We start from the raw sequence: 24,928 nt of genomic DNA on the forward strand, positions 1-24,928 counted from the left end.
CATATGCAATACATCTCTTTGTATGAACACATTGGATGTTTAGAATTCGTATTATGTATAAACAATCTATTTCGAGAAAAAACTTGAAAAAAATTTTCCTAGTATAGAGTTGTAAAAACAATCTCGCATTTTGTATTGAATACATGCTTTAAAAAATTTTGCATATTTTTTACTGTGCTACCATAAAAATTATAACCAGAAAGGCTGATAATTCTAGTTAGCTCAATATTTACTTAGTATCATTCTTTGAATAAAAATTATAACGCATTTTTCTCAAGTGCAACTTACACTCTATACTATATCAACTTTAATTTTTGGGTAAGTGCTTCACCTAAGAGCAAAAAGAATGCGAAAAAAAACAATATGAAAAATTTTATTTCAAGGGACTATTTAACATTTAAGGGTCATATACAGGTATACTAGAGATAATCTCTGCAAGCCACAATAAAACTACACGAAACTGAAGAACTTTATAGTTAAAAATTGGAATATCACTATTTTCTGTAGGATATTGTTTTACGAAACATCACGTAAAACATGCTTGCATTGGATATATTCCTTGAGGTATCTACTTATCCAAGATTCGCATAGTCGTTTATTTTTTTATATTTTTATTGCTTCACATGCTCAAAAATAACCAGTAACACTAACAAATTTACTATCAATGCAAACTAAATTCTCCTGGAAACGTTTCTCGAAAGATAGGAAAATTTCCAAAGAATTTTTATCGATCCCGGTACGAATTAAAAGCTTATGGCATTTTTTTCTATTTTCATGGCAACGACTTGGAAGAAATTAATTCTGAGCCTTCTCGAAAATGTCCACGCGGTCATAACTCCCATCAGAAAGCTTCGCGATTCTATTTTTTCCCCCTCTCAGGTAGTTTTCTTTTTAGGACTATACCGACCTAGCTACATGACTCGGAAAGTGGGACAGAGATAAAGATGGAGGGGTAAAAAGGAAGGTGTGTTCGCGGATTTGTTGAGATAAAGGGGATCAAAGCGAAAGGGATTACTGCTGGGCAAACAGAGGAGTTGTATTGGGAGTGAAAGAACATACGCAGCGGTCGAAAAAGGTGAGGAAAACAACGAAGACGAAAAGAAAGGGTGAAGGAAAGAGTTGTGTATTCTAGATAGAATTCGAGTCGTATAATCATACCTTAAAATCATTTGAAAGGGCACATAAATTAGTATGCTAGCAACTGGTAACGCTCATGTTGAACTAGTGACGTAACTATGGGTGGATAAGGGGGATAAATCCCCCCCCAAAATCCTCGCAAATATTATAACAAAATAGTATTCTTATATTTCCCCTGTTGTGATGATTTCCGGAGGAATTACGAGTGAAAACCAAATTTCAAGCGCCAAAATTTTGCAAAATGTATATCCATGCCTGCACGTCATTTTTCAAACATTTTTCCGGACCATCGTTGCTTGAGGGAGGGGGTCGCCCTCAGTCCCAGCAAAGCAACCGTCGTTTGTGTTTTTCTCGGAATATACGCAATACGTATTTTAAAAATTCCATTGTAGACATGTTGAATAAGATTAGTAAATTCGTGTGCAAGTATCGCATTTTGTAAGCAGATGCAAACAATGAACTTTTGCTCATTACATTTATATTGTTTCAGAATTTATTAAACAGGGTGAACACATAAAACATTTTGATGAATGTAGAAATTATATGATTGGCCTTATTAATGTGAGTTTTTTTCATTTTTTAGCCTCATTTGGTCACTAAAAAATTTGCACACGTCTTGTGTTGAAGCACATACCTTGGATGAAGCCTCATTATTTGCCTTCTCTTGCTGAGAGCTGTATCTTAATGGCTCCCTTTGAATGGGCGATTTTTTATATTTTTTAAGAGCCTTGTTAGCTGGTGCTAGCAATATTTTTAAAAAATTCCACCTTACTTGTATTGCTATATATTCATTACACTCAATAAAATATTCAAATTTTGGAGAGATAGATGATGAATTCACCCCGGACTAAGCCACAGGCGCGTGACTCACACCTTCAGGGAATAAGGGACACCGTCTTACGCGTGGAAATCTCGAACTTGGGCATTTTCCGGGGAATTTACGAAGAATTCAACCTGCATTTGAACTTACTGATATAAATACCTCTGAATATACCTCCTGAACTAGTGGCCCTTCGATCAGCAGCCAAGCGCTCTACCCAATAGGTTACCACGCTCCCTTATTCAATTCTATTGACGACTTCCTAAATTATTGTACCTATTTTATACGACAAACGTAATCTGACTTCAATACAGCAATGAATTGCTAAATACTGAATATGATATCTTTGTGAGATGCTCAGATTTTTTCTGTACTTCCCTTTTTATGCTTTAAGTTTCCCCTCAAAAATATTACCGGTATTGCTTGATAATGAGCACAAATTGGTTTTTATCACAAGGGCAAGCATACTACCATTTTAATCAGGCAAACACGGAAGTGGTGATCAGCTCGCTTAGAAATTTACCACTCCTAAATGCCTCAACAGCTACAATATAGAGGAATATAATGATACAATATAGAGCGATATAATCGTGGAAAATTGCATGTGTTTCTCTCAATATGGAAAAATTCCACTCCACCACGCTTAGTTCTGGTTTTGCGATAAAGAGGGTCTATTTTGAACGGAAGCTGGTGTAGTTCAATAAAATGGGCAAATCATTAGTATAACATTGTTTTAAAGCTTAATTTCTCAGTATTAACCCCTAGAGTTCATAAAAGTAAACATTTTGCTGGGATACTTTGAGTTGTGGGGCAAGGCAAGGGGTGCTGGTTGACCAGGGTAAGAGGTTTGCACGCCCTCCGGGATTGGACGTTGCTATGCTCACAGAAGGTTTTCCCGCAAACCCCTTGCTCGTTCAGGTAGGAAACGAACGGGAATTTTAGGCTTGCGATGGGAAAGGTAAGGTTGGCTTCCCTTTGAGCAGCATCGGAATGATGAAGAGCAGGGTTACGTGGGAGAAAAGTTTTAAGCCCGCAGGCGCTGGGTTCGACGGAAAACAAAAGATTAGCAAAATCATTCTCAAAAAATAGCCGAATAAAAATTTTACTTGCGATGTTAGTTTTTATGAAACACATTACTTAAAAATATTTTGATATCGATTTCTCTGTAAATATCATCTGTTTATAAATCTGAATATTATTTGAAGCTAATGCGATGAAATTATGTTCCTTTTCCTTTATTGCCCGGTTGCTTAGCCCGATTGCCACCGCTCAGAGAGAGAGTCAGATCCCTCAAATCCATATTCAAAGTGCCAGAGCACGATGTAATTATATTTGCATGAAGACTTGTATAATTAAATATAGTGTAAAAAAATGGAACACATACATTAATATGCAGTGAGCAATGGCAGAATTTTCATATTTTTCTTACATGCAATTGCTCAATTGCTTTTACTATAGTTTGGCTTTAGGGATGTTTAGTCAAATTTGAGTAAAATTCACACGGAGCCTTTCATACATAATACCTTAAAAAAACTTTCTAAAACATTTTTACCTGGGGAATCTAAGAAAACCATGACGATGTACACATTCGTTTAACGATTAAAATTTAATGTTAAACTTAAATGAGGCATATAACGATGACGATATGTCAAAGGTTCCCAATGTATAAGGTAATATCTTTTAATATCTATCTAATATTTAACATCCTTTTATATTAATTTACGAAATTATTTCGAAACAGCCAAAAGTGAGATTTTACGCAATGATATGCCAATTTCAGCGTTTTTTGGCGTGAGCAGCGTACACGCAGTAAGTGTGTACTGTAACTTAAGGCTTAGAGATGAAATTTATTGTCATGATCAGATGGAGATAATATTTGTACAGAGCTATTCGAGAGGTATCATACATTTTATTTAAATGCCACCCATTCCATTTCACGGGGGAATAATCTTGAAATATATAACTATCTTTATATACATAATAGATCTTCATCTTCTTCATCTTCACGCTCTTCACATGCCTTTTTCCCCATCTTCGTGAATATTTTCCCGAGTGGGAAATGTATTTCGCCCGCGCCACGCGCAGATTTCACCTTTTCGTGTCGAGATAAGTGAGAGGTTTTTTGGGACCAGATGAGAAGGAGAAATAAAAAAGTGACCCAGTGGGGCAAGAGCGAGGCTATTGACAGGTATTTCTCATCCAGGCAGTCCCTTTCCGTGCTACGGGTAGTTCCACCGGGAGAACGATATGCCCGTGTCACGCTAGTTCCCCCAAACGATTTGAATCTCATGCATTATTCAAGTACCGGCCTTGTCGGGCCCTTTTCCTTTATTGCCCGGTTGCTTAGCCCGATTGCCACCGCTCAGAGAGAGATTCAGATCCCTCAAATCCATATTCGAAGTGCCAGAGCACGACTTTCGAGGGATCAAGATACCAATCCGTTCGACAGTCTGTACATTTGAAGGGCGACAGCGAATCTCGGCATGATTTTTAAGGCACGAAATGATAAACCCTCGCCAATACTATTGGGAGTACCGATTGGTAATGATAGCTGACAGATTTCTGAGTGGATCATCTCAAAACGTTGACATCAAGTAAATAAATTGCCTACCATTATAAGAATATTAAATACTAGGACGGTAATAAATACATAAGTACTGAACAGTAGGGTACTATATCCAACTCGACTAATTGAATGATTTAATAAATTCTAAATCTATTTTGCGTACTTATAAAAGCAATGTCTTATAGGACTTACTCTCTGGGTTTTCGGTAATTAACGATAGCCCTGTGGGTCCAAAATGAGGGTGAAAAATAATTCATTGAGGGTGCACAACATGTAAAAACAATTGAGGTATATCGCTAACTCAAACCATGTACTTTTTTTTAATTGCCCAGCCCGTTATACCCATTAAAGCATTTCAGGAGGTTATGGTCTTTTCAATCTATCATTGGTTTCTTTTAAAAGTGAAAACTGTTATATATATGGCTACGCCAAATATTTTCAACTACTCCCATGCAAATTTGAAGGTTTTGGAAGACGATAGTCGCGATTTAATATTTCGATTCGATCGATAAATTGTGCATTTGAAGGATTAAAATGGACATCGACATGATATGCTAGACAAGTAGCAAAAATACTCACAAGATTCCAAGGAATTTAAGGGTGTTGAAGTCTGGCTGACATTCTAAATGCGGTACTTATCCCTAATCATATCGATAAAAAAATGCAGAATTTAGTTAAAAACATTTTCTTCGGTCATGATTCTTCACTTGCGATAACATTCAACATTGAAGTACATTAAAATTAAATTCATTTCAAGCAAGTAGTATGCTGGTGATATATATTCAACCATTTCTAACATGCTTCACTACAAATATTATATGGATGAGAAGGGTAAGGTAAGTCATAGGAAATGCCAGTCATGTTTAATAGGAGATTGGCCAACTCTACGAGCCTAACTCATTCCCTGTTCCTTGATATCAATCGCTCTTACTACAGGTCACAATCATTCCCTTGCTATAGTTATTTGCACACAATTGACCCATGTGTGCTGTGTACTGTGACCCATGCCGCTACCTCAAGAAGATGTTACCTCAGAAAAGAAAGACGAAGAAAAAACTCGAGAACAAAATAAAATGAAAAAAAAACATGGTTCAAGAGTGTTGCCTTGGGTCGAAATATACGGAGATTTTGAAATACCCCGGGGAAAACGAGAGAAGAAGAGAACGGGAATCTGTGGTAGTTCTTCCGAACGCAAGAGGCGTTGCTGTAGCAAAAAAAAGGCCAGCAGGCATCGTAAAATATGAGGCGTCGAGAGGTCACGGATACTGGGAAAACGGCCCACGGGGGGACCGGAGTGAGGATAAGGTCGGGGAAAAGTATGCTGGAGAACCAGTGGGCAGGTGGGTGGATAAGGGTGGTCAAGCAGTAAAGGAGCTCGCGTGTCCCTGATGCAGGGCCGGAACTGGGAGTTTTGTCACGGGGGCCAAAAATCAGTTTGCCGCCCCGCCCCTCTTGGCTCCTTTCTCCCTATCCCAAACCACAAAAATGTATAAAGCATCCGTAAGCTATTTTTATGAGATGCGGTAGTTGAAATTACGTACTGTATGTTTGCTATAAAAAATTTTATCAATATTATCGTTTAATAATTTAAAATGTAATATCTATTCGAAATGTGGTGCAGCTAAATAATGATGAGAATAAAATGGTTCCGACCAAGTAAGTAATGAGGCTAAAGTGCTAAGAAAAGTGGGAGAAATGAGAAGTCTTCTATATACCTTAAGGAGAAGACTTAGAATTAGTTAGCCAAGTTATGAGGCATGATAGCCAGATGAAAACAGTCGTAGGACAGGTGGAAGTGAGGAAGAGGAACGGACGGCCCCGAATGTGTTACATAGGACGTAGGAGAGAAGAAATACGTCGCTATGAAAAGGCTAGCGGATAGGAGAGAGGAATGGATAGCTGCGCCAAACCACTCTTAGGATTGTTGACTAATAATTATGAACCTGATCTTTAATGACATCATCAACTCGCGATAAATGGAGGAAAATTTCACGTCTGTTTTATAGTTAAAACGTAAAAGAAATCATGAATGAGGGAGAAAATTTATAGGTCGCTACTTGAATTTTTCCATGCATCTAAGGAGTTCTTTCAATGAATTGTGGTTCCAGGTCCGAGAGTACGACCCCAATACCGATCAAATTCTCGCCGAATCACAGCGGTACGAAGCAGGCCCAGGGAGGGGCTGGGGGGGTTATACTCCCCCCCTTGGGGTGTCCAATTAACACTAGAAAAAATAATAATTTTGATCAGTTGTCGCCAACATTTCTGCTTTGGGCCATTTATATTACGTAAAATAATAATATAATAATAATCATAATTTCAAATAAAAGCGAAATACATTGTAGAAACTTGCCGTAAGGTAAAATTAGTCAATATATTTATCCATGTTTTTTTAAGATAATTCTTTGTAAAAATTAGTCTAAAACTTTCGTAACCTGCTGTATCCCCACAACTGCTGGTAAGGTTAACCACCAAGAATCGCCACCTAGCACCCCCTCCGTTCTCCCCATCTGGGATCATCCACTGATAAGCAGTATCTACATTTCTTCAACCTGATCCTCTAGCGTTCAAATCCGAGTAAAGCTCCGGTAAGATGAGCTATAGGGCATTGTGAAAGTATTGGGGACTACAGTTTGTAAAAAAAAGCAAAACACCCGAGTTTGAGAAGCTCTATCGTCTATACAAATCAATCCATTTCAATGCAACAAAAATCACACGAAAGAGAATTTAGTTTCAAGTTGAATCATTTGCCTCAACAAATCTTCGGCCACACTGTATTTCCCGTATTTCATTTTTTCTCAAAAAAGTACCCGTTTTTTGCATGTACCGAGCTTTGAGCGTTTGGTATTCCCGTTGTTTCCGTTTCAATAACTTAAAATTTTGATAAAAGTAGCCAAATCTATTTTTTAAGAGTTTGAAAAAAACGAATAGTTGACAGCACTAAACCTGATGGATTTGTTGTAAATAGCACAAATCTCTGATAACTTCGAAACAGATGGGTCTATAGGGTAGTTTCTTTCATCAAAGAAAACGAAATGAATTGATTGCGATTCATTACCCAACATTAGTGTATTCATAGTATACAAATTATTTGGTTTTAGACCAGCTTTAGACCAATTTAGAGCAATGTTAATCGTCAATTTTAACCTCATTTGAAAGAGGCCAGGTTGGCGACCATGCGATGCCACTGCAAGTGACGTCACAGGGACCTACATTCTATACGAGTAGTCAGGAGTTTTACATCGTCTGAGATTACCAATGCATGCATGAGAAACAGAGCTTAGGCAATTTTAATAATGACTTTTTAAAATTGCCCATGGTGGGAAATTTTCCTTCGTTTGATATGGTATTGATAATCCTTATTTAAGCCAAGCGCTACCTGCTAGCAGGGTACTGCGCTACCTGCTAGCAGCCTGCATCATATCGGCGCTCACAGCCTCGCACCAAGGTGGCCTCACACGGTGACATCCGGAACCAGAATGACGTCACACGGGCTTTTCCCAGCATTCATAATTAGCCGTCGCGTCTTCGCGCGCTTGAAAATTTCACTTTTCATTTAATCGCGAAAAATATAAATCGTCATTTTAAAATCTAAAAGCGTGAAATACGTACTTCAGGAGTAGTAATCTTTCGATTTAGGCAACGTAAAAGTAAGAGGAAATCACCATAATGAAAATTGTTTGGTACTGATGTTTCCTGTACGATGAATGCAATGCTGGTAGTAGTGGCGGGTACTTGCATCGATCGGAAAGTCTCGTGTTCCCATCTCAGTCTCCTTATCATCTCGCCCTCCCATTGGTGATGCGGATGGGAGTGGAATGGGAGGAGGGAGGGGTGAAATCTGCGCCCAGCGATGGTCCCCTCGCCAGACGTACCACATACCAGCGAGCTCGAGGAAACCCCCTAGGGAGAGAGAGAGGAGCTTGAAGAACAAGGGGTGAAATGCCTTCACGCAGGGCATATGGGAAAAGGATGAGAGTGGAAGGGTTACGGTGGGGTCAAAGGAGCGGATTTGCCGAGGGTTGAAGGGTCGAGTTGTCTCTAGCGAACCAAGAGGAAGGAGCAGCCTTTATAAGGAGGTACGCCCGGTTACTACGCGATTCAAAACAGATAATTTTTGCAAACATCATTTAGAGAAAAGTTTGAATATCGTAATCGAAATTCACCAGGGCTGGAAAAATTCGGTCAATCAAAATTTGGTTAATTCAATCCTTATATTCTCAATATTTTATAAAATAATTTAAAATAAATATAAATAATAAAAAAATAATACTTTCTACACTTTTTTGATCGAGCAATGCGCCATTTTCAAGTAATAACGTGATTTGACTTCAATATCCTAATTACTCAAAACGTAGGACGGTGATGGTCATAGTATATGGCGATATTCGACACGATTAAGTATTGTGTATGATTTAACTGATACATATCATCAACACCAACATTGAAACAACTCACTAATGTGGGCCATGAATTTCCTTCAATGTGACTTTTAACTTGATATTTTACTTTCCATTAGTCAATCATAACCACGGTAAAAAGTCACGGGAAAACTGGCTTTGGTTTTTAAAAATTTCCTAGACAATGCTATAGATAGAAGAATCTAGTCGTTCAATGCAATAAAATGATCATAGAATTGTTTATAGTACTCTGTTATGAAATTGGAATCCTCGAGAAACCGAGGCTTCATTTCGTACAGGCGCTCTGCCATATTTGGCGGCTTAATAAAATTGTAAGTTGTAAAAGTCAAAAATGGGAGACGAGTGATACCATTTCTAGGTATTAACTAATAATAATTTGGGAATCGCGAAAACTCAATCCAGCAGTATGAGATCTATCAGAATCAAATAAAGACAGATTGCACAAAAAAATAATGTTTTTCCGGGTAATTATGATTAGGCTTGATCAGTTACGAAATATTTATAAACGCAAGTTACAACACGTGTATGCAGGATACGAGGAAAAGCGGGCAAAGGCGAGTCGTATCTTTACAATGGATATCCGACAACGCATGTTATCCCGGTTTTATGGAAGGCTGAGTTGGGATGGGTTGGCCATTGATTTTCAGAACAAGAACATGCGGAAAAAATATAAGGTAGCCAACATATATTTTCATTGACTCTGCGCCGGATTGTTCCTGAAATTACGCTCACAAATTGACAGTGTAATTGAGGGAGTTATTGGCCATTAATAAATGCTCTGGGATGTCGTCTTAGAGAGATGGAAATATAGTGGGAGCATTAACATTACAGTTGTCACAATTGAAAAAAATCATTCCTATTCCATCCGAAATAATTACAGATCATCTCAGCCGAATTGTATTAAAATGTTCATTGTTTTACCTAGGTTTTTCAGAATCGGCGCGATATCCAAAACCTACAGCAACCTAAAGCTACACCTTGAACATTGACGCAATAATTGACATTTTTTGAAAACACGAAAAGGTAAACATAAAGCATAATTAAGGTATTAGTTCGCTCTTAAAATTGACATAAATCGGCTGTAAACGGAGGAAACACATTTTTCTTTTTTACTTGAAAGTGTGAATAATTGGGTGCTATTATTAGTAACAATTTCAATGGCTTAAAGTTCATCTGATTTAATTTATGAGTTTACCGTCGTTAATCTAAACACTGGGCAAATAGTTTGAATGCGATTATGCACCTTAAAATCATTCTCAAAAACTTAAAAGTTTAATTTTTTGGGAAGGATTAAAATTCTCAAAAATTTAAAAGAGAGAGTTCTCCTGCAACAAAAAAATAATTCGAATAAATTCGAAATTTAAGTCGCCACCAAGGATAAAAATCGTGTTGTGAAAAATGATCTTTATAATATTATTTACAACCGCATAAGGTGTTCGCATTTCGTATTCCAGTTAAGACGCATGCATAACGTCCACCAAATAGGGATTGCGAACTGAGATTCCTGTTTTTAAAATACACATTTCAGCTGTAACGTAGCCTTTGGATAGATAAGGGTAAAACTCACAGAAAACTATGTTTGGGAAAGAGTATTTTTACATATTCTGACTTGAGAGGTCTGTTTCTTCTTCTAAGCCACTTAGTAGCACAAAAATTTTCGATTGGAAATATTCGTAGGCTTCATTATGGTTTAGAAACCTGCACCATTCAATTAGTACCCCTAAGCTCTATCCATTAAGCCTAAATAATCTCTTGAGAAATCGATAAATTACTGATCATAAAATACATTATTGCGCTTGAAGAGGTCCTCTCACTTGATGACAAAAAAAATTTTAAGGGGCTTGAAATATTAAGCAACGATTATCCTTTCAACGTAGATTAAAAGATAGGAGACGACAAGTAAGTACGATCGTCTTGATTCTGAATAGATCCTTTTAATGAGAGCATCTCAGCGGATTCCAAAGGGGACGTGATCATCTTCTGTCGCCACAAAAAAATCTCCCCCGTTCTATCGGATCTCACGCTCGGGTCTTAATGAAAAGTGTTAACGATATTGACCTTCGACGTCTATCAGACCACGGTTTTATCTCACGCTTCGTCCAAGCGGGCAGCTATTGAGATAAGAATTCTAGGGTGGAGAGAGAGAGATCAAGGAGGAAAAATTTAATCGTAAAGTACATCCACTGAGGCAAAATTAACACCATTCTATACGCTAATGGCTAATACTTATCCGCACTCATCTCTTAACCTCTCGTCTTCGTAGCTAAGGAGTGATGAAGCAGCTAAGGAAAAAAATAAGTAGAACAAGAGAACCTAATGTAGCTTTAAGTGAGATATAATTGGTTTCAAGGACTAATAACGCTATGAAAAATTAACCGATCACACACATAGTTTAAAAAAATAATTTTAAGGGAGGTTATCGCGAATACTCGATATAATTCTTCTATTTCGTTCCGTCCCTAGCTACTTTCTAAGGGCTCTTGTTGATAATAATTTAGCCCAGTACATAAATTACTTAAACGAAAACACTTTTACTGATTTTTCAAAGAAACAAGTTTTAAGAGCTATTTTAATAAAGGCTGTAATGAGGGTAGTTCATATCCAAAGTCCCTTCTTGCCTACGTAAATGGATTACGAATCGATAGCACGAAGATATCTTTCAGAGGAACAAGCAAAAGCAATCCTAGCATATTTGTCAGGTACCAATATTTTTCTAGCACAATGACGATTAAATTATAAAAAAGCAAAGAAATACAATACATATTTTATTAATAATGCTTTCGGATTTATGGATATAAAACATAATTTTTCGTGTAGGAGGATTTTGAATCCTTTTGATTCAAGAGATGAATTGGCTCTACTCTTCCTCCAATACCAGTAAAAAAATAAAATATGACATTAAAATTGCGGAATAAAAACAATTGGATACAATTTAATACCCAAAATTCACCTTCACTTGAGCAATATCGAATGTAATTGGAGCTATGTACAATTTTCAGAAACTATCTCTACGCCATTTTAGTGGAATATAAGATTATTAGCAAGGGTAAACCGCTTTTCTAACTGGGTGAAAGGCTTCGCAAGCGAATCATTCTCTTGATAAAGGATTACAGTTCATAAATGCGATTTGATTTCCCGCACAAGAACACAGAGAATCCTTTTAACAGCTTGTATTCGCATTCACAATGCAAATGATCTACTATCTGAGGCTGCCAGCTTTCCGCCTGGTGTCTGTTACGGATTTTAATTACGACTCTCCCATTTATGGTATTTCGTGAGAGGCTGAGAATAAAAAAAGACACAGGCATAACCAAAACCTGCGCTTTATATCACTTATAAACTCCCACTTTCAAGCACGATCAAACGCGACAGATGAGGCCGTAGCACGCGAGGTTTTTACTACCCATCTAAAGCATTCTATGGTGGAAATTACAGTAAGCAGAAAAGTACCCAGACATATGGAGAGATATTACCCGTAGCCTTGCACCACCTTGGAACTCAAAGAAATTTTAAAATTTAATCCATTTTCCTTAATTGGATAAATATTAATCAAAGAATAGGGTAATCATTAACAAAATATCCCGCAGAAGGCCGTAAAACTCACCATTTTGAAACATTTATCTTAAAAAGTTTCTGGGGGAAGGCACCCGTATTCCATACCCCCCAGTAAAAGTTACTCCTAAAACCCCCTAGCCTTAAGTCCAAGCAGCGTGCCAGCTCCCTCCAGCCATACATTCTGTCTTTTCCGTATCCAAAATACATACGTAAGTAAAATTACATTGGCACCACATTCAGCTTAAACGCCTGAGGAAAATGCTACTCCAAAAAGCACATTCATCGAATAACGCGGATGCGCGAGCCCTAAACACCAGATGGTATCATCCACGAAGGCATGATAATTTTTAGTTGAAATATATTAATTGTTCTGGATGGCGTGGAGTAAGAAGAATATCGTCAAGACAAACCCTTCCAACTCCATTGTCAGAGGCCTTGATTCCATGCAAGGGCTTCAAAAAATGACAAGAAACAGGAAGCGATAACCACTACCTCCAGGAATAATGGGCAAGATGACACAAGAGAGGTTGAGGATTACAAGGGACGGTTAAGGTGGCGAGGGGAAGAGGCGTGGGATTATTGGGCAGTGGCCCAAATCCTGCGAGGTACCCTGGAGAAATCAAGGCGCGCGAGGCTGATTGCAGGCGGACATGACTCATCGCATCCGGGCGAGAGGAGTAATGAACTGGAGTAATTACTCATGAATTATCTCGCAACACCAGGGTGGGTGGGGGTCCTCAAAATTTTAAGACTTGTTGATTTATATATCCTTTAATATTGTATGTAGCGACGGCAGCGCCTAACGAAAGACTTCCTGATTGTACGTCGATGTTTACTCTAGCTATACTTAGAGCAATACTGCCGTGTATGGCAGGAGAGGTGACTTATATAGTCAATATCAAGAATCCTCTCAAACGCCACACTAGAATTCTAAAGAATGTTATAGATGTTTCATGTTTGAACAGTAAAAATATTTTTCGGCACCCGGAACCGAACGCGGGCCGTCCTCACGGGAGGCGATAGCGGATCTTTGGAGACAACGCGGCAGAATTAACGCCACATAATATAAAATTTCAAATGATGTATCGGAGGGCGTTTAATTTTCAACTTCCTATAATCAAAAATTCCCTGTTCTCTTATGCCATCAAAAACGTATTCGGCAAGCTTCACACACTTCGCCGTTCATCGGAGGATTCCATTATATTATTTTGTCAAAGTCAAAATATAATATAATATCATATCTTTTCAAATCGTTTTTTATTTAATCTTTGTGAACAGCGTCTATGATTGCATTCATAAAACAACTGAGAAATTTAAAAAAATATTATTTTTTAATCCTTGGCCGAAATTTAGAATTTTTAATTAAAAAATCAGGCCTAAAAATCCAAAGTACTTATCCGTTTCAGTAGTTATCTTAAGGTTCGGTTTACGCATACGCATATATTGAATATAAGATCAGATGTTGACCAGTCTTAACCACGGTAATTCCCTATATAACTAGAAGGAAATTCTTCTTGCATCGATGTAAGTCTGATTGAAATGGGCTAAAAGAGAAGTTCATTAAACTAATCCCAATTAGTACTTGAAATCTCGCGAATTCTTTTCGCATACATCCCATATCTCATACATGCATCGCTCAATTTCTGGCTTCGACTTTCAATTAAAGCATAATACAATACCTTAGCCCCAGCCACTGTGTTAACTTGTATGCAAAACATGCGTAACACCTTTCTTAAATGAAGAGAAGAAATAAAAAGTAAATATCCAAAGTAAAAATAAAAATCACTGCATCATGACCTATATAATACACTTCTTGAACAAATCCCTGTCAACGGAAAAGGTTTTTTAGGAATGAAATTGGATGTCTAACATTTTTTCATACACTGAAATAGTGGACTTGTGATAAAACGCCGTGAGACGCAATGAGCGGCATCGCTCGGAAATTTTATCGTTCCCTGGCGTCGAAACGGACGCCCTGTGAAAATCCACCGAGCCATTAGTGAGAAAAGCTCTGGCCGCTTCTGGCCGACGGAGCCCTTGACAATATGACGCAGGCACACATCGTTTTATCCTCTCCAACTGTCCTTTGCAAGGTTCTATATTCTCGCCAACAAATGGATGGACTTCTTCAATCAATTCATCTCGGTAGTATACATCTATTCATTTAAGAGGGGATGAAAGTTTTTTTTTAGGAATGCATAGAGAGAAAAATATTGCGTTTTGCGTATAGCCACTCAAGCAATGCAGGCCAGGAAAATAGGTACTCATTGGGTTCGGGATACATAAACGAACATGATTTCGGCTGATTCCTCATCATCTAGATAAATAATGTATATGATAAAATACATGATTCTCTACGCTTTTAACACTAAACAGTTTAAACGTTTTAGTGCGTCATGAAGACTCGATGAGAGACGGGGAGGTGCAGCGAAGAACAGGAGAGGAAAAGGTAACTCTAGGGAACCTTATGACGGAGAAAAAAGGATAGGCTAAGTCATAAAACATAGTAATTACGTGAAAATATGATAAAGGGAAACTGTGATAAACTTAGGGCATATATAAAAGGAAGAATACACAACACAAGCAAGAATAACATTAGGTAGCTGAAGAAACTAGCTTGGGAATGGGTGGAATAGGGAACTGCAGTACACCCGTCTAACAACTGCATTAGTCAATTAGGTGAGTCATTGATCGAAAAAGGACTTTGACCTCTATTGACTTTTCCTGATTTCTTACTTATTTAATTAAATATATAAGTAAATTGTCGCATTCAGGCGATACAGCGGTCCTCTTTTCCCCGCAGAAAAAAATCGCAACATCTCGCCTGACCAGTAAGAAACTTTTTAGCAGAAATTTGCTAAAGTTAGTGACACCTGAAAACAACACGGTGGCAACATTCATTAAATAACTGTCTTGGGCAGGATATTAAAAAATTTTGATTTAGTGTTTTAATACTTCACTAAAAAACTATAATGGTGTACGAGGAAAACCTAACTATACTCATTCGTTTTTAAGAACAGTATTTCTTAGCGATACAACACAAAAATAGAAAAAGGTTTAAAAAATAAACTTTGATTCATTTTTCACTATGATTGACAAGGAAGGGACGAGAATCCATCTTTCCTATAACATATACACACACTTATTCACTCCACAAACAAGAGAACTTGAAAGGTTGCATTCTCACAGCAAAACGTTTATCTTTGGCCAATGATGTGGTAAATGATGAATAGCGCCAAATTTTTCGTCCATTGGAGACGATTTCTTAAACTGTTACGGTTTATCTGTGCATAAGGGAAAAATTTCAATATATTCAGATGATGACGTTCAGAATATTTTAAGTAAATCATTATAAAACTTCGTAACTAAGCTCATATTTTTCAAGCAACGCCTCTTACCTCGCGCTTACCTCGCTCGCCCCTTTCCCCTTTTTTTACATATTTAGATATATCTTCGTATTTATCGATACCAATATTTGTTATATTTCAATATATGTTTAAATAAATTTAAATATGTTGAAAATTATTCTTAAAATTTCTATTTATTTATAAAAGTAAAATTAAAGAAAAATAGTTTTTAACTTAAAATGTTAAGAATATTTTTCGTTGATCATAGAAAATGTAGTAAATAAGCTCTTTTTTCAAGCGACGGCCCTAATTTCCCTTTTCTGTTGTTTTCCTTTCATGTGCCTTCCTTGCAATGGAACAGACGTCGACAATAATGGCTACCTCGACCGCCACGACTTCGAGTGCCTGGCCCTCCGAGCCACCCTCATGGAGAAGAGGGGTGAATTCTCTCCCGCCCGATTGGCCGAGAACCAACACATCATGATCAACCTCTGGAACGAAATCGCAGACCTCGCAGATTTCAACAAGGCAAGGAAATACTTCAAAATAGCCGCCACAAAAAGTGCTGTAACCTGTCGCGAAATTCCAGCAGAGTAAAATATGAGGTTTATTCTTTTTCCAACTTCCGATGGAGACCAAAATTGGCACATTGAGCTGTGGAGTGCTAAAGATCTGAAATTTTGCTATATTATTCAGTCCCACTGGACAGCAAAACAGTAAATTTGCGAGCAATCAATAAGATAATTTTTTTTGCCTATTCGAATAAAAATAACAAAGCTTGGGAGGGTGTTCCCTTTCATACAACGTGAAATACAGTCACAGAAAAATATTGCACTAACGTTCACCCTGAGCAACCGTTGGAAATAACTTAAATGGAAATGTAAAACCAAAAGAGTTAGCGAGAAACAGATCAACTCTTTTCCTTAATTTTCGAAAAAAATCGCAAAAAATATGCGGAAGTTTATAAATGAACCTGTGCTAGATTAAAGCATTTGTAGGGGGTACTTATTAATTCTACCTAATCTGGCATCGAAATAATTGCTTCGAAAAGTATCATTATGAATCTTTGGTTTAAATTGAAAGATGAGGAAGCAGTGAACGCATGGCAATTATGCCATTCCGGTTGTATTCAGGAAAATCAAGGGTGTGTTTTTATGCAAAACAATATTCCGTCAGCGAATGCAAAGGCTTTCTCTGGCCATCTTTAGAGTGTATCCAAGGGAAAAGTAAATGTTAATTGTGTAGTTATGAATAATAGTTGCATGAATATTATGACATTATATTGTGTATAACTGTTTTATTTGTTTCGATGGGGATTCCACATTTTAGGACGGCATGATCACCACCGACGAATTCAAGCAGGCAGTGAAGCAGTCTTGCATGGGAAAGACATACGCAGAGTTCCCCCAGGCGATGAAGATGTTTATTGACTCCAACTTCACTACCATTGACGTCAACGGTCAGAGAATAACGCCGTCAAAGGCTGTTGCTAATTGCTTTATTTGCCGCATCACCTCCTAGCAAAATGCATCTACGTGTGTTCCAGCGTCGACCCTAATCTGACTAATGAGTTGAGCTTGATTCCTCTGTTTTTCATTGATTTTTTTTCTTAGAAACCGCCTGGCAGAGAGATTTAATGTGCATGACTTCTGGGAAATAACATGCGTGATCAGTTCGCTGCATGCACTAACAAAATTAGTCCTAGCACAGAGTAAGGATATAGAGAGAGGAGAAAAGGCGACGAAGACGTTATCATAACCTTTTCAATCTGCCATAATCTAGGTAGTTAATAGGAAAGCTAACAGGTTGACAAGCATGAAATCAGAATTGCTTTTCGCCAATTAATCTACACCCGTATCGCAGGAATTTATATGAATAATCTCCTAAAACATTTGAATTGCTGGGTGTATAAGCTTTTATACCGATAATTGATGAGAAGATGAAATAAAATAAAAGGAGTGTTAAGTAAATAACAATAAAAGAGTGACAAATCAGCGTTACAATTGTGGGTAGAAATTATTATGAAGTTTTAAACATGATGTGCAAAATAACTTAAGCACTTGCTGTTCAGTAAGGAACAAATTATTGCCAGAAGGTAGTTGGGTGCACGACTACCAATGCTTGATTGATCCTGAATTACCTATAAAAATGAAAACGCAGTTGATTCACATTGACAGTTGAAGATTTTAACAGAAAAAACATATCATGGAATCACAGGATCACATGAATAGAGTTAGCGAGAAGTTCTTACTGAAATATTAATTTCTGACCGAGCTTTATTTGCTCTATGGTCAATGTGCACCAACGACTTTTTTAATCTCCCACGTATGTGGTACGGTAAAAACAATTTTTAATGGCAATCGGAATGCAAGAAAAGGTAACGTAGCGTTTTCTCTGCTCTGTATATCCTTACTCAGAGGTTCTAGACTCCCCCATTTCGCTTTCAGCCAGCGAATCCTCAGCATTATACAATCCACGAAAACTCAACAGGCACGTGGTGGTGAGTTCATCGTGACAAAGAATGATAAAAATGTAACAATCTTTCGCTGTAAAAAAACAACCTTTCCTTCGATCGTTTAAATTTTTACAGTTCTTAAATCTTTATTGATAATTATTATATACACCGCCCGAAATGAGTTGATGACAATTTTCCCAGTTTGGATGATGCCTTAGTACAAATCAAAGATCGCTAAGACCTCTTCCACTCAGAGGCGAGATGATACTCAGATTTCTGGTAAAAAAGGCGCTTGACTTCCGTAAGTCAACTATTTAATTCATGAAGTTAAGCGGGACTTCGCAAGGTAGCCTCCTCCTCAACATCAAAAAACAAAGGCTCGCTTTAGTTCGCAATGATACCCGACAAATAAATAGAGAAAGACATAATTTCCCATAAAAATGCATCCTAAAAAACTTGCTTCCTAACGATCATAACTAAAATAAAATAGTACAATTGAAGAATGGAGTGTATTCGAGAGATTTAGGTTCTTTTGATCCAAGAAAATGCTATGGCAGCCCAATAAGTGTGACTAAGCGATTGAAAATACAAACAAATCGTTGGGTATCTCCCTTTTACTTCTAGCTCCCTGAGTATTTTTCCTTTCCTACATTATGAAATTTTTTATACACATTTATTGCTGCACCTTCTTCAAAGTCAATCCTCACTCATATCATCGACAGAATCCCCGCATCATAACTCCCTATAGTTTCACAGCTTCGAAAAATATGCTCTTTATTTCACACAGAGCCATAAATACGCATTTTTCTTCAACTCAGATGATTGTAACATTTAAAGCTACCTCAGGATTTAAAAATTAATTTACAGCAAACATCCATTAATGAAGAAAGCACTTCCCACAAAAGCAATCTTCAGTATTTTAATAATATAGCGTACGATGAGTAAATAGATTTACAAAAATTGATCCCAAATAAAACTACGAAAGCATATTGGACTTTCATTAGTGATCAATTCGACTTCACTGTCCACATGTTTCAACAAGCTAGTGCCCCAAGCTCAACTCATACTCGTATCGAAAACAAAGGAAAGGGTATGTCCCGTGGGATCAGGGGCGGATCGATGGGGGGACCAAGGGGGCTGTAGCCCCTTCCCTTGAATATCCAATTTACACTTGATAGAATGGTATTTTGTTCGGACCCCTACTACTGCTAGGAGGTTGCCCCCGACTTAGCCCCCCTTTGTTCCTATCCTGGACCAGCCACTGCATGGAATGGTACCTATTCATTTTCCGGCACACATAAATTCCTTCGGATCACCTCCTATTTGATAAAAAAATCATTCGATGATAACAAAATTATTTTCTCACAAAATTATCAAGAGGTGTCACGAAAAAATTTTGAATTTCGAAGAATATGGAACGTCCAATTGAGCAAGTACATGTAATACTCTTTCTCGCTAGTCAAGAAAGCATTCAAGGCACAGTGAAATTACCAATACCACGACACAGTGAAATTACCAATACCACGACAGTGTACCGAACAACAGACCCAGAACTATCTACTCCGACGCTTCATGTTGATCATCCTTTTTTTAACCAAGATATTTTTCCATAGCTCAACAAGAATAATAACACGAGTTTTTTAATCACTGAATAATTACATCCTGATAATGCATGTTTTAACACTATTTTTCGTTTTCTTCACCCTCATAACCTCCATGTTCATCTAAACCCCTCCATTTCCCAATAAAAACTACGCGGTCGCCACACGACAGGATGGACAGGTGACTGTGGAGGAATTCAAACAAGCGGTGCAGAACTTGTGTGTGGGAAAGACATATGAAGAATTCCCTACCTCCATGAAGATGTTCATCGATTCCAGGTTTAAGACGTCCGACGTGAACGGTGAGTAGGACAGGAATACTATAAACACAATCACGAAAAAATTTTACCGCCCTCAATTGTATTTTAATGAAAAAATCAATATCGAGACGCTAAAACTTGAAGGAAATACTTTAAAATCCTCCTAGCCGCATCAATTTTCTATTAACACAGGCTAACAATGAAAAAACTTTTTTTACTGAAAATACCACATTCTTATGTTTTTAAAGTTGCTGAATCCAAATATGTATCCACTGAGTATTACAGAAGTGAATCGGGTGCTACGATAAATCAAACACCTGAATCAGTGACCCCTTCCATCGATGATGAAATACACCAATAAATCATAATTTCGCTGGCCAGAATTCGAACCCGGATCTCTCGAAAGCTGATCAAGTATAATTTACAATTTATTTTTTCTTATTGCAATCAAAAATTCCCAAAATTCAGTTTCACCAACATTCACTTAAATATTTTCTCCAGTTTAATACAAATTATGCCATTACGTATCCAAATATTTCGCGGTTGTACACGATTATATCATTCCTCACTTAAAGTATGACGCCAAATCCTTATCTTTACATAATTAACAGTGGTGTAACTTAAATTGGTACCCATACGATGGTCACTCAATTTCGAGGAAATATGATTTAGAAAAATCGGATATTATCAATTTATGTAACATAATTTTCCCCGAAAAAAACCCAAAAATTGTGCAACACATGGCATTGATTATTCACTCCATTTTCCTCTAATTTGGTAAGATTTAAATTATCTGAAGTATACAATTCAAATAACAAATTCACTCCTCGGCTTTTCAGGGACGCGGTCTCTAAAATAATTATTCTTTTCCGACGCTAGCCAAGGTATTTGGGACAGCTATTGCGTGTGGAAAAGGACTAATACATCAAGCCAATCAAAGTGAAAATATGACCGAAGACAGCTGCTACAAATCATTTTCGAATGCGAAATCGAGAAGGAATATATTTCATTGGGCGTGCCCTATGAATTTCAAATTCGGCTGTAAACTAAAATCGATATCAGTTCAATATTTTTTTTCTAGACAATCCTTATCTACACCTGGATGTTGCGCGAGTTTCATGAGTACAGCCTGAGACACGTGGTAGACCTTTTCCGAGAAGATTTTTATTTGCTACCGTAACGCTTTTCAGTCCGCTATTTTTTTCAAATGATCCTGCAATTAAATACACGATAAATAAATATAGATGATCAAAGTATTGTAGGTACGCGATTTAAATTATTATATTTACGATTGCTGTGAATTAATTCATGTAAATAATCGTCACTTTCGTCAACATTATTATTTTGAAATTAGGAGGCTATGCTACGACTAGTTATGAAAAAAGGAAATCATCAGAAAAATGAGAACAATCAACGGGTTAGTAAAAATAGGCCAATAAACACTTCGCAGATTTCAACGGAAAATCTGTCCTCGTCAAATGGTAAATTTGTCATTTAATCCAACAGTACGAGTCACGAGTGAGTACAGATTCACTCGTTTCGTGCAGTGCTTACGAAAAATGGCTTCATATGAATGTTTTTTTTCGGCACAATTTATCCTTCTCTTCCATTTACCGAATGCTTTTAAATGCATCGTGGTTTCGAGTCAAAGGGAACGGATTATACTCCAGGATATCACGCGCCAGAATACGATCGATACGACATTAAACACAGCTCAATGTCCACAATGGAGCGTGGTTCGCTGTTGCTAAAGCTTCATGTGAGTGATTCCTACTCGCAACAGGCAGTTAACCATGACTTAGTTAATTGTAATTTAATGACGTCACCAACTCATTATATGTAGGCGGAAACTTTCGCGTTTTTCATATTTTAAACTTATGAGATAATGGCTTAATATGGAAAAGAAATTTCGTTTCAACGTATCTTTCACTTCCATCTACCGAATTCTATTTAATGCATTGTAATTTCGGCTCATAGTGAACGTATTCTGTAATTCTAACTATAAAACTTTTAGTAAGTAGTAGAAAAAAGTAGGTTGGCTGAAGAAACCAAGTATAAGTTATTTTCAAGAAAATTACCAAATCAATCTTTTAATTCTTCTACATCGACTGAGATCCCAAAAATAAGACTTTCCGTGCTATAATTTCGGGAAATTGTAATTAAAATCTACATTTTATAGACACTAAAATAGCATTACTTGCCCAAGCATAGAAAAAACGTTAATTGCTGCTCATGTAATAAAAAAACTGGTATAATATTCGTTATGCCATAAGATTCATGATTAAAAAATAAAATGCAAGCATTTCACCGTACTAATTTCTATTAGCTATTTGCAAATAAAATTTAATTCAGGCAATTCTAGGAGTACACACATCAGAATACAATCGATACGACCACGAATATTGCAATAGAGGATCCTCAAGACGACCTCAAAACGTGTTGTCGCCCACCGCACATTTAAATGGGTTTACAAAAGTCGCCACTCGCTGACGAACAAATTGATCCCAGTTTCGCGGGTAAATAAGGTATAAATAGGGGTGTCAACCGAAATTGACATTCATGATTATGTTATTTATCAAATTCATTGCTCTGTAATGCTATTCCTCGCAATTAAAAACGTTATACTGCAAAATATTGGAAAAAAAGTGGATCTCATTACACTAATCATTGCGCTTGGACATTGTTGTAAACCGATTAAAATGCGACCGAACGAAGCGAAAACAGATATCAATCTTCTTTGGGATGGGATTGGACCTCCTCTATGCAGTCCCCTTGGATACGACATAAACACAGCTCCATGTTCACAATTGACAGTGTGAGCAGGGGCGCAGCTAAGAATTAAGGGAAGGGGAGGGGGGAGGTTTTAGGCGCAACTAATACTTAGGAGTGTTGGGGTATTGCATACCCGCCAGGGTAGCGGGAGTTGCGGGAGCCCCTCCTCCAGAAATTTTTTTAGATTAATGGTTCAAAATGGCGAGTTTTGCGGCTTTGTTAGTGGAATTTGATTAATCCTGACACTATTCTATAAGTAATACTAATCCAATTAAGTAAAATGGATCAAACTTAAAAAATTCTCTGAGCTCTGGGCGGGGGTTTTATCCTTCTAAACATCCCCTCGCTGCGCCAATGAGTGTGAGTGGGGACGACGATATATATTTGGAACGGCCAACTCCGAGTACTCCGAAATTCGCCCACTCAGCCGCGTGGCAACCACTCAATCAAGCGGCGCCTCTGAGATGTTCGCTCCTTGGTGACGAAGGGTGGAAGGCGGAAGAGAAGCGAGATGAAGGGCGCGCGAAAGGGAGAGGAATACATAATTGCGTGCCTCGACAGAGAGGGAGGAAGATAGACGGAGAAAGCTAGTGGAATGGAAGGGCTTGGGTGACGGGCAACAGAAGGGAAGCAAATATGCCTAGACAAGGTCCATTTTTTCCATTCGGCCCTTTCAGTAGTTTGGCTGGAGTAACGAAGCATACATTATTTTCATGAAAACTTTCAAATAAATCGTTATCCCTCCTTATCATCTAAGGGTCCCATTAAAATCAGACTTTCCGTAACCTTAGGAAATTGCATCAAATTCGCAAGCGATTCATGACAAAAATACAATAAAGTTACATTTTTACAGAGGCTCTAACTACCATTACTTACCCGAACATAGAAAAAACGCCATTACTGCTATATAACAGTTATTTTAACCAAAAAACTGGTATAATGTTCGTTATGAGATACGATTCATGAAAAAAATACAATACATTTATTGAACCGTATTAATTTCTGGGCCCTTAGCATATAAAATGCTGCATAAATTCAAATCAGGCACTAATAATGACGCTACGGTGGTCTCAAATAGCTGGAAAAGTACTACCTTAATATTAGTTTACCATTACCCAAATCCTTTGTACCCTAATTTTGATTTTCAACCCTGATGGATGTCGTCTATGATGGCAAAAAATCATTTAATGTAGATTACGCGAAAATTATTTTCCCGAAGCCTATCCTTCACTGAATCCAAATCCAACTGGTTAACGAAAAAATTGATAGTATGCGAAAATTAAAGAGGAAAAATCATTTACCTCCGTGGGCTTTGCACGCATTGTGTGCAGTGGTGGGTGAATGAAAAGGTATGCCGCTCGTTGGTTCAGGTTTATTTTCACGAGCATATGGTTTGCGGTCCGGATCCTAGTTACACTGAATTTCTGGTTAAAGGAAAGCAACGACTTGCACTTGATTGTATTCAACGGGAAAATCATACAACGGATTCCATCCGACAGTGAGACTATTGAATATCGAAAACATTTAATCGGACATTGAAATTTCCGACGAATATTTCGGAATTTAGCAACTAATTTATTGCAAGAAATTAAACCATGGCCTTTTAAGTAATTTTATGTTAATAATCAGGACACATACTCAGCGAAAACAAAAATTACTGCATTTCAAAAGAATATCTACATCGAAATTATTCCCATGCCTCAAGCACTTGTTTCTAACTCGCGGTGAGGAAGGGAAATAGGAGAGGAGGGATAGTGAAAAAATTATGGAGGTATGAACCACGGTATCACGTCCCTACGCAACCGGTCACTTCATGACGCGGACCTCATCACCGGTCCAAAATTAAACGTCAGCTTCACACCCTTGACATTGCATCACTGAGAACCGCAAGGCGAGAGGCTTTTATGAAAGCCATTTAGCCTCCATTTGACACTTTAAATGAAGTTCCGCACCGGCTACTTTAATAAAGATACTGCAATCTAATTCTTCGTAAT

General features: G+C 37.6%; 1 protein-coding gene across 2 annotated transcripts in view; it reads left to right on the forward strand.

The window, feature by feature from the left end:
- LOC124163485 (sarcoplasmic calcium-binding protein 1) overlaps nt 1-24,928 on the forward strand; it is a 230,755-nt gene that overhangs the window by 195,244 nt on the left and 10,583 nt on the right. For both annotated transcript variants that reach the window (XM_046540427.1, XM_046540426.1), the window contains 2 exons: nt 16,208-16,374; nt 17,176-17,305. In XM_046540427.1, the coding sequence (XP_046396383.1) occupies nt 16,208-16,374; nt 17,176-17,305 (297 nt within the window). The remainder of the gene's footprint in view (nt 1-16,207; nt 16,375-17,175; nt 17,306-24,928) is intronic.

The sequence above is a fragment of the Ischnura elegans genome, chromosome 8, assembly GCF_921293095.1.
Source record: "Ischnura elegans chromosome 8, ioIscEleg1.1, whole genome shotgun sequence".
Classification (NCBI taxonomy): domain Eukaryota; kingdom Metazoa; phylum Arthropoda; class Insecta; order Odonata; family Coenagrionidae; genus Ischnura; species Ischnura elegans.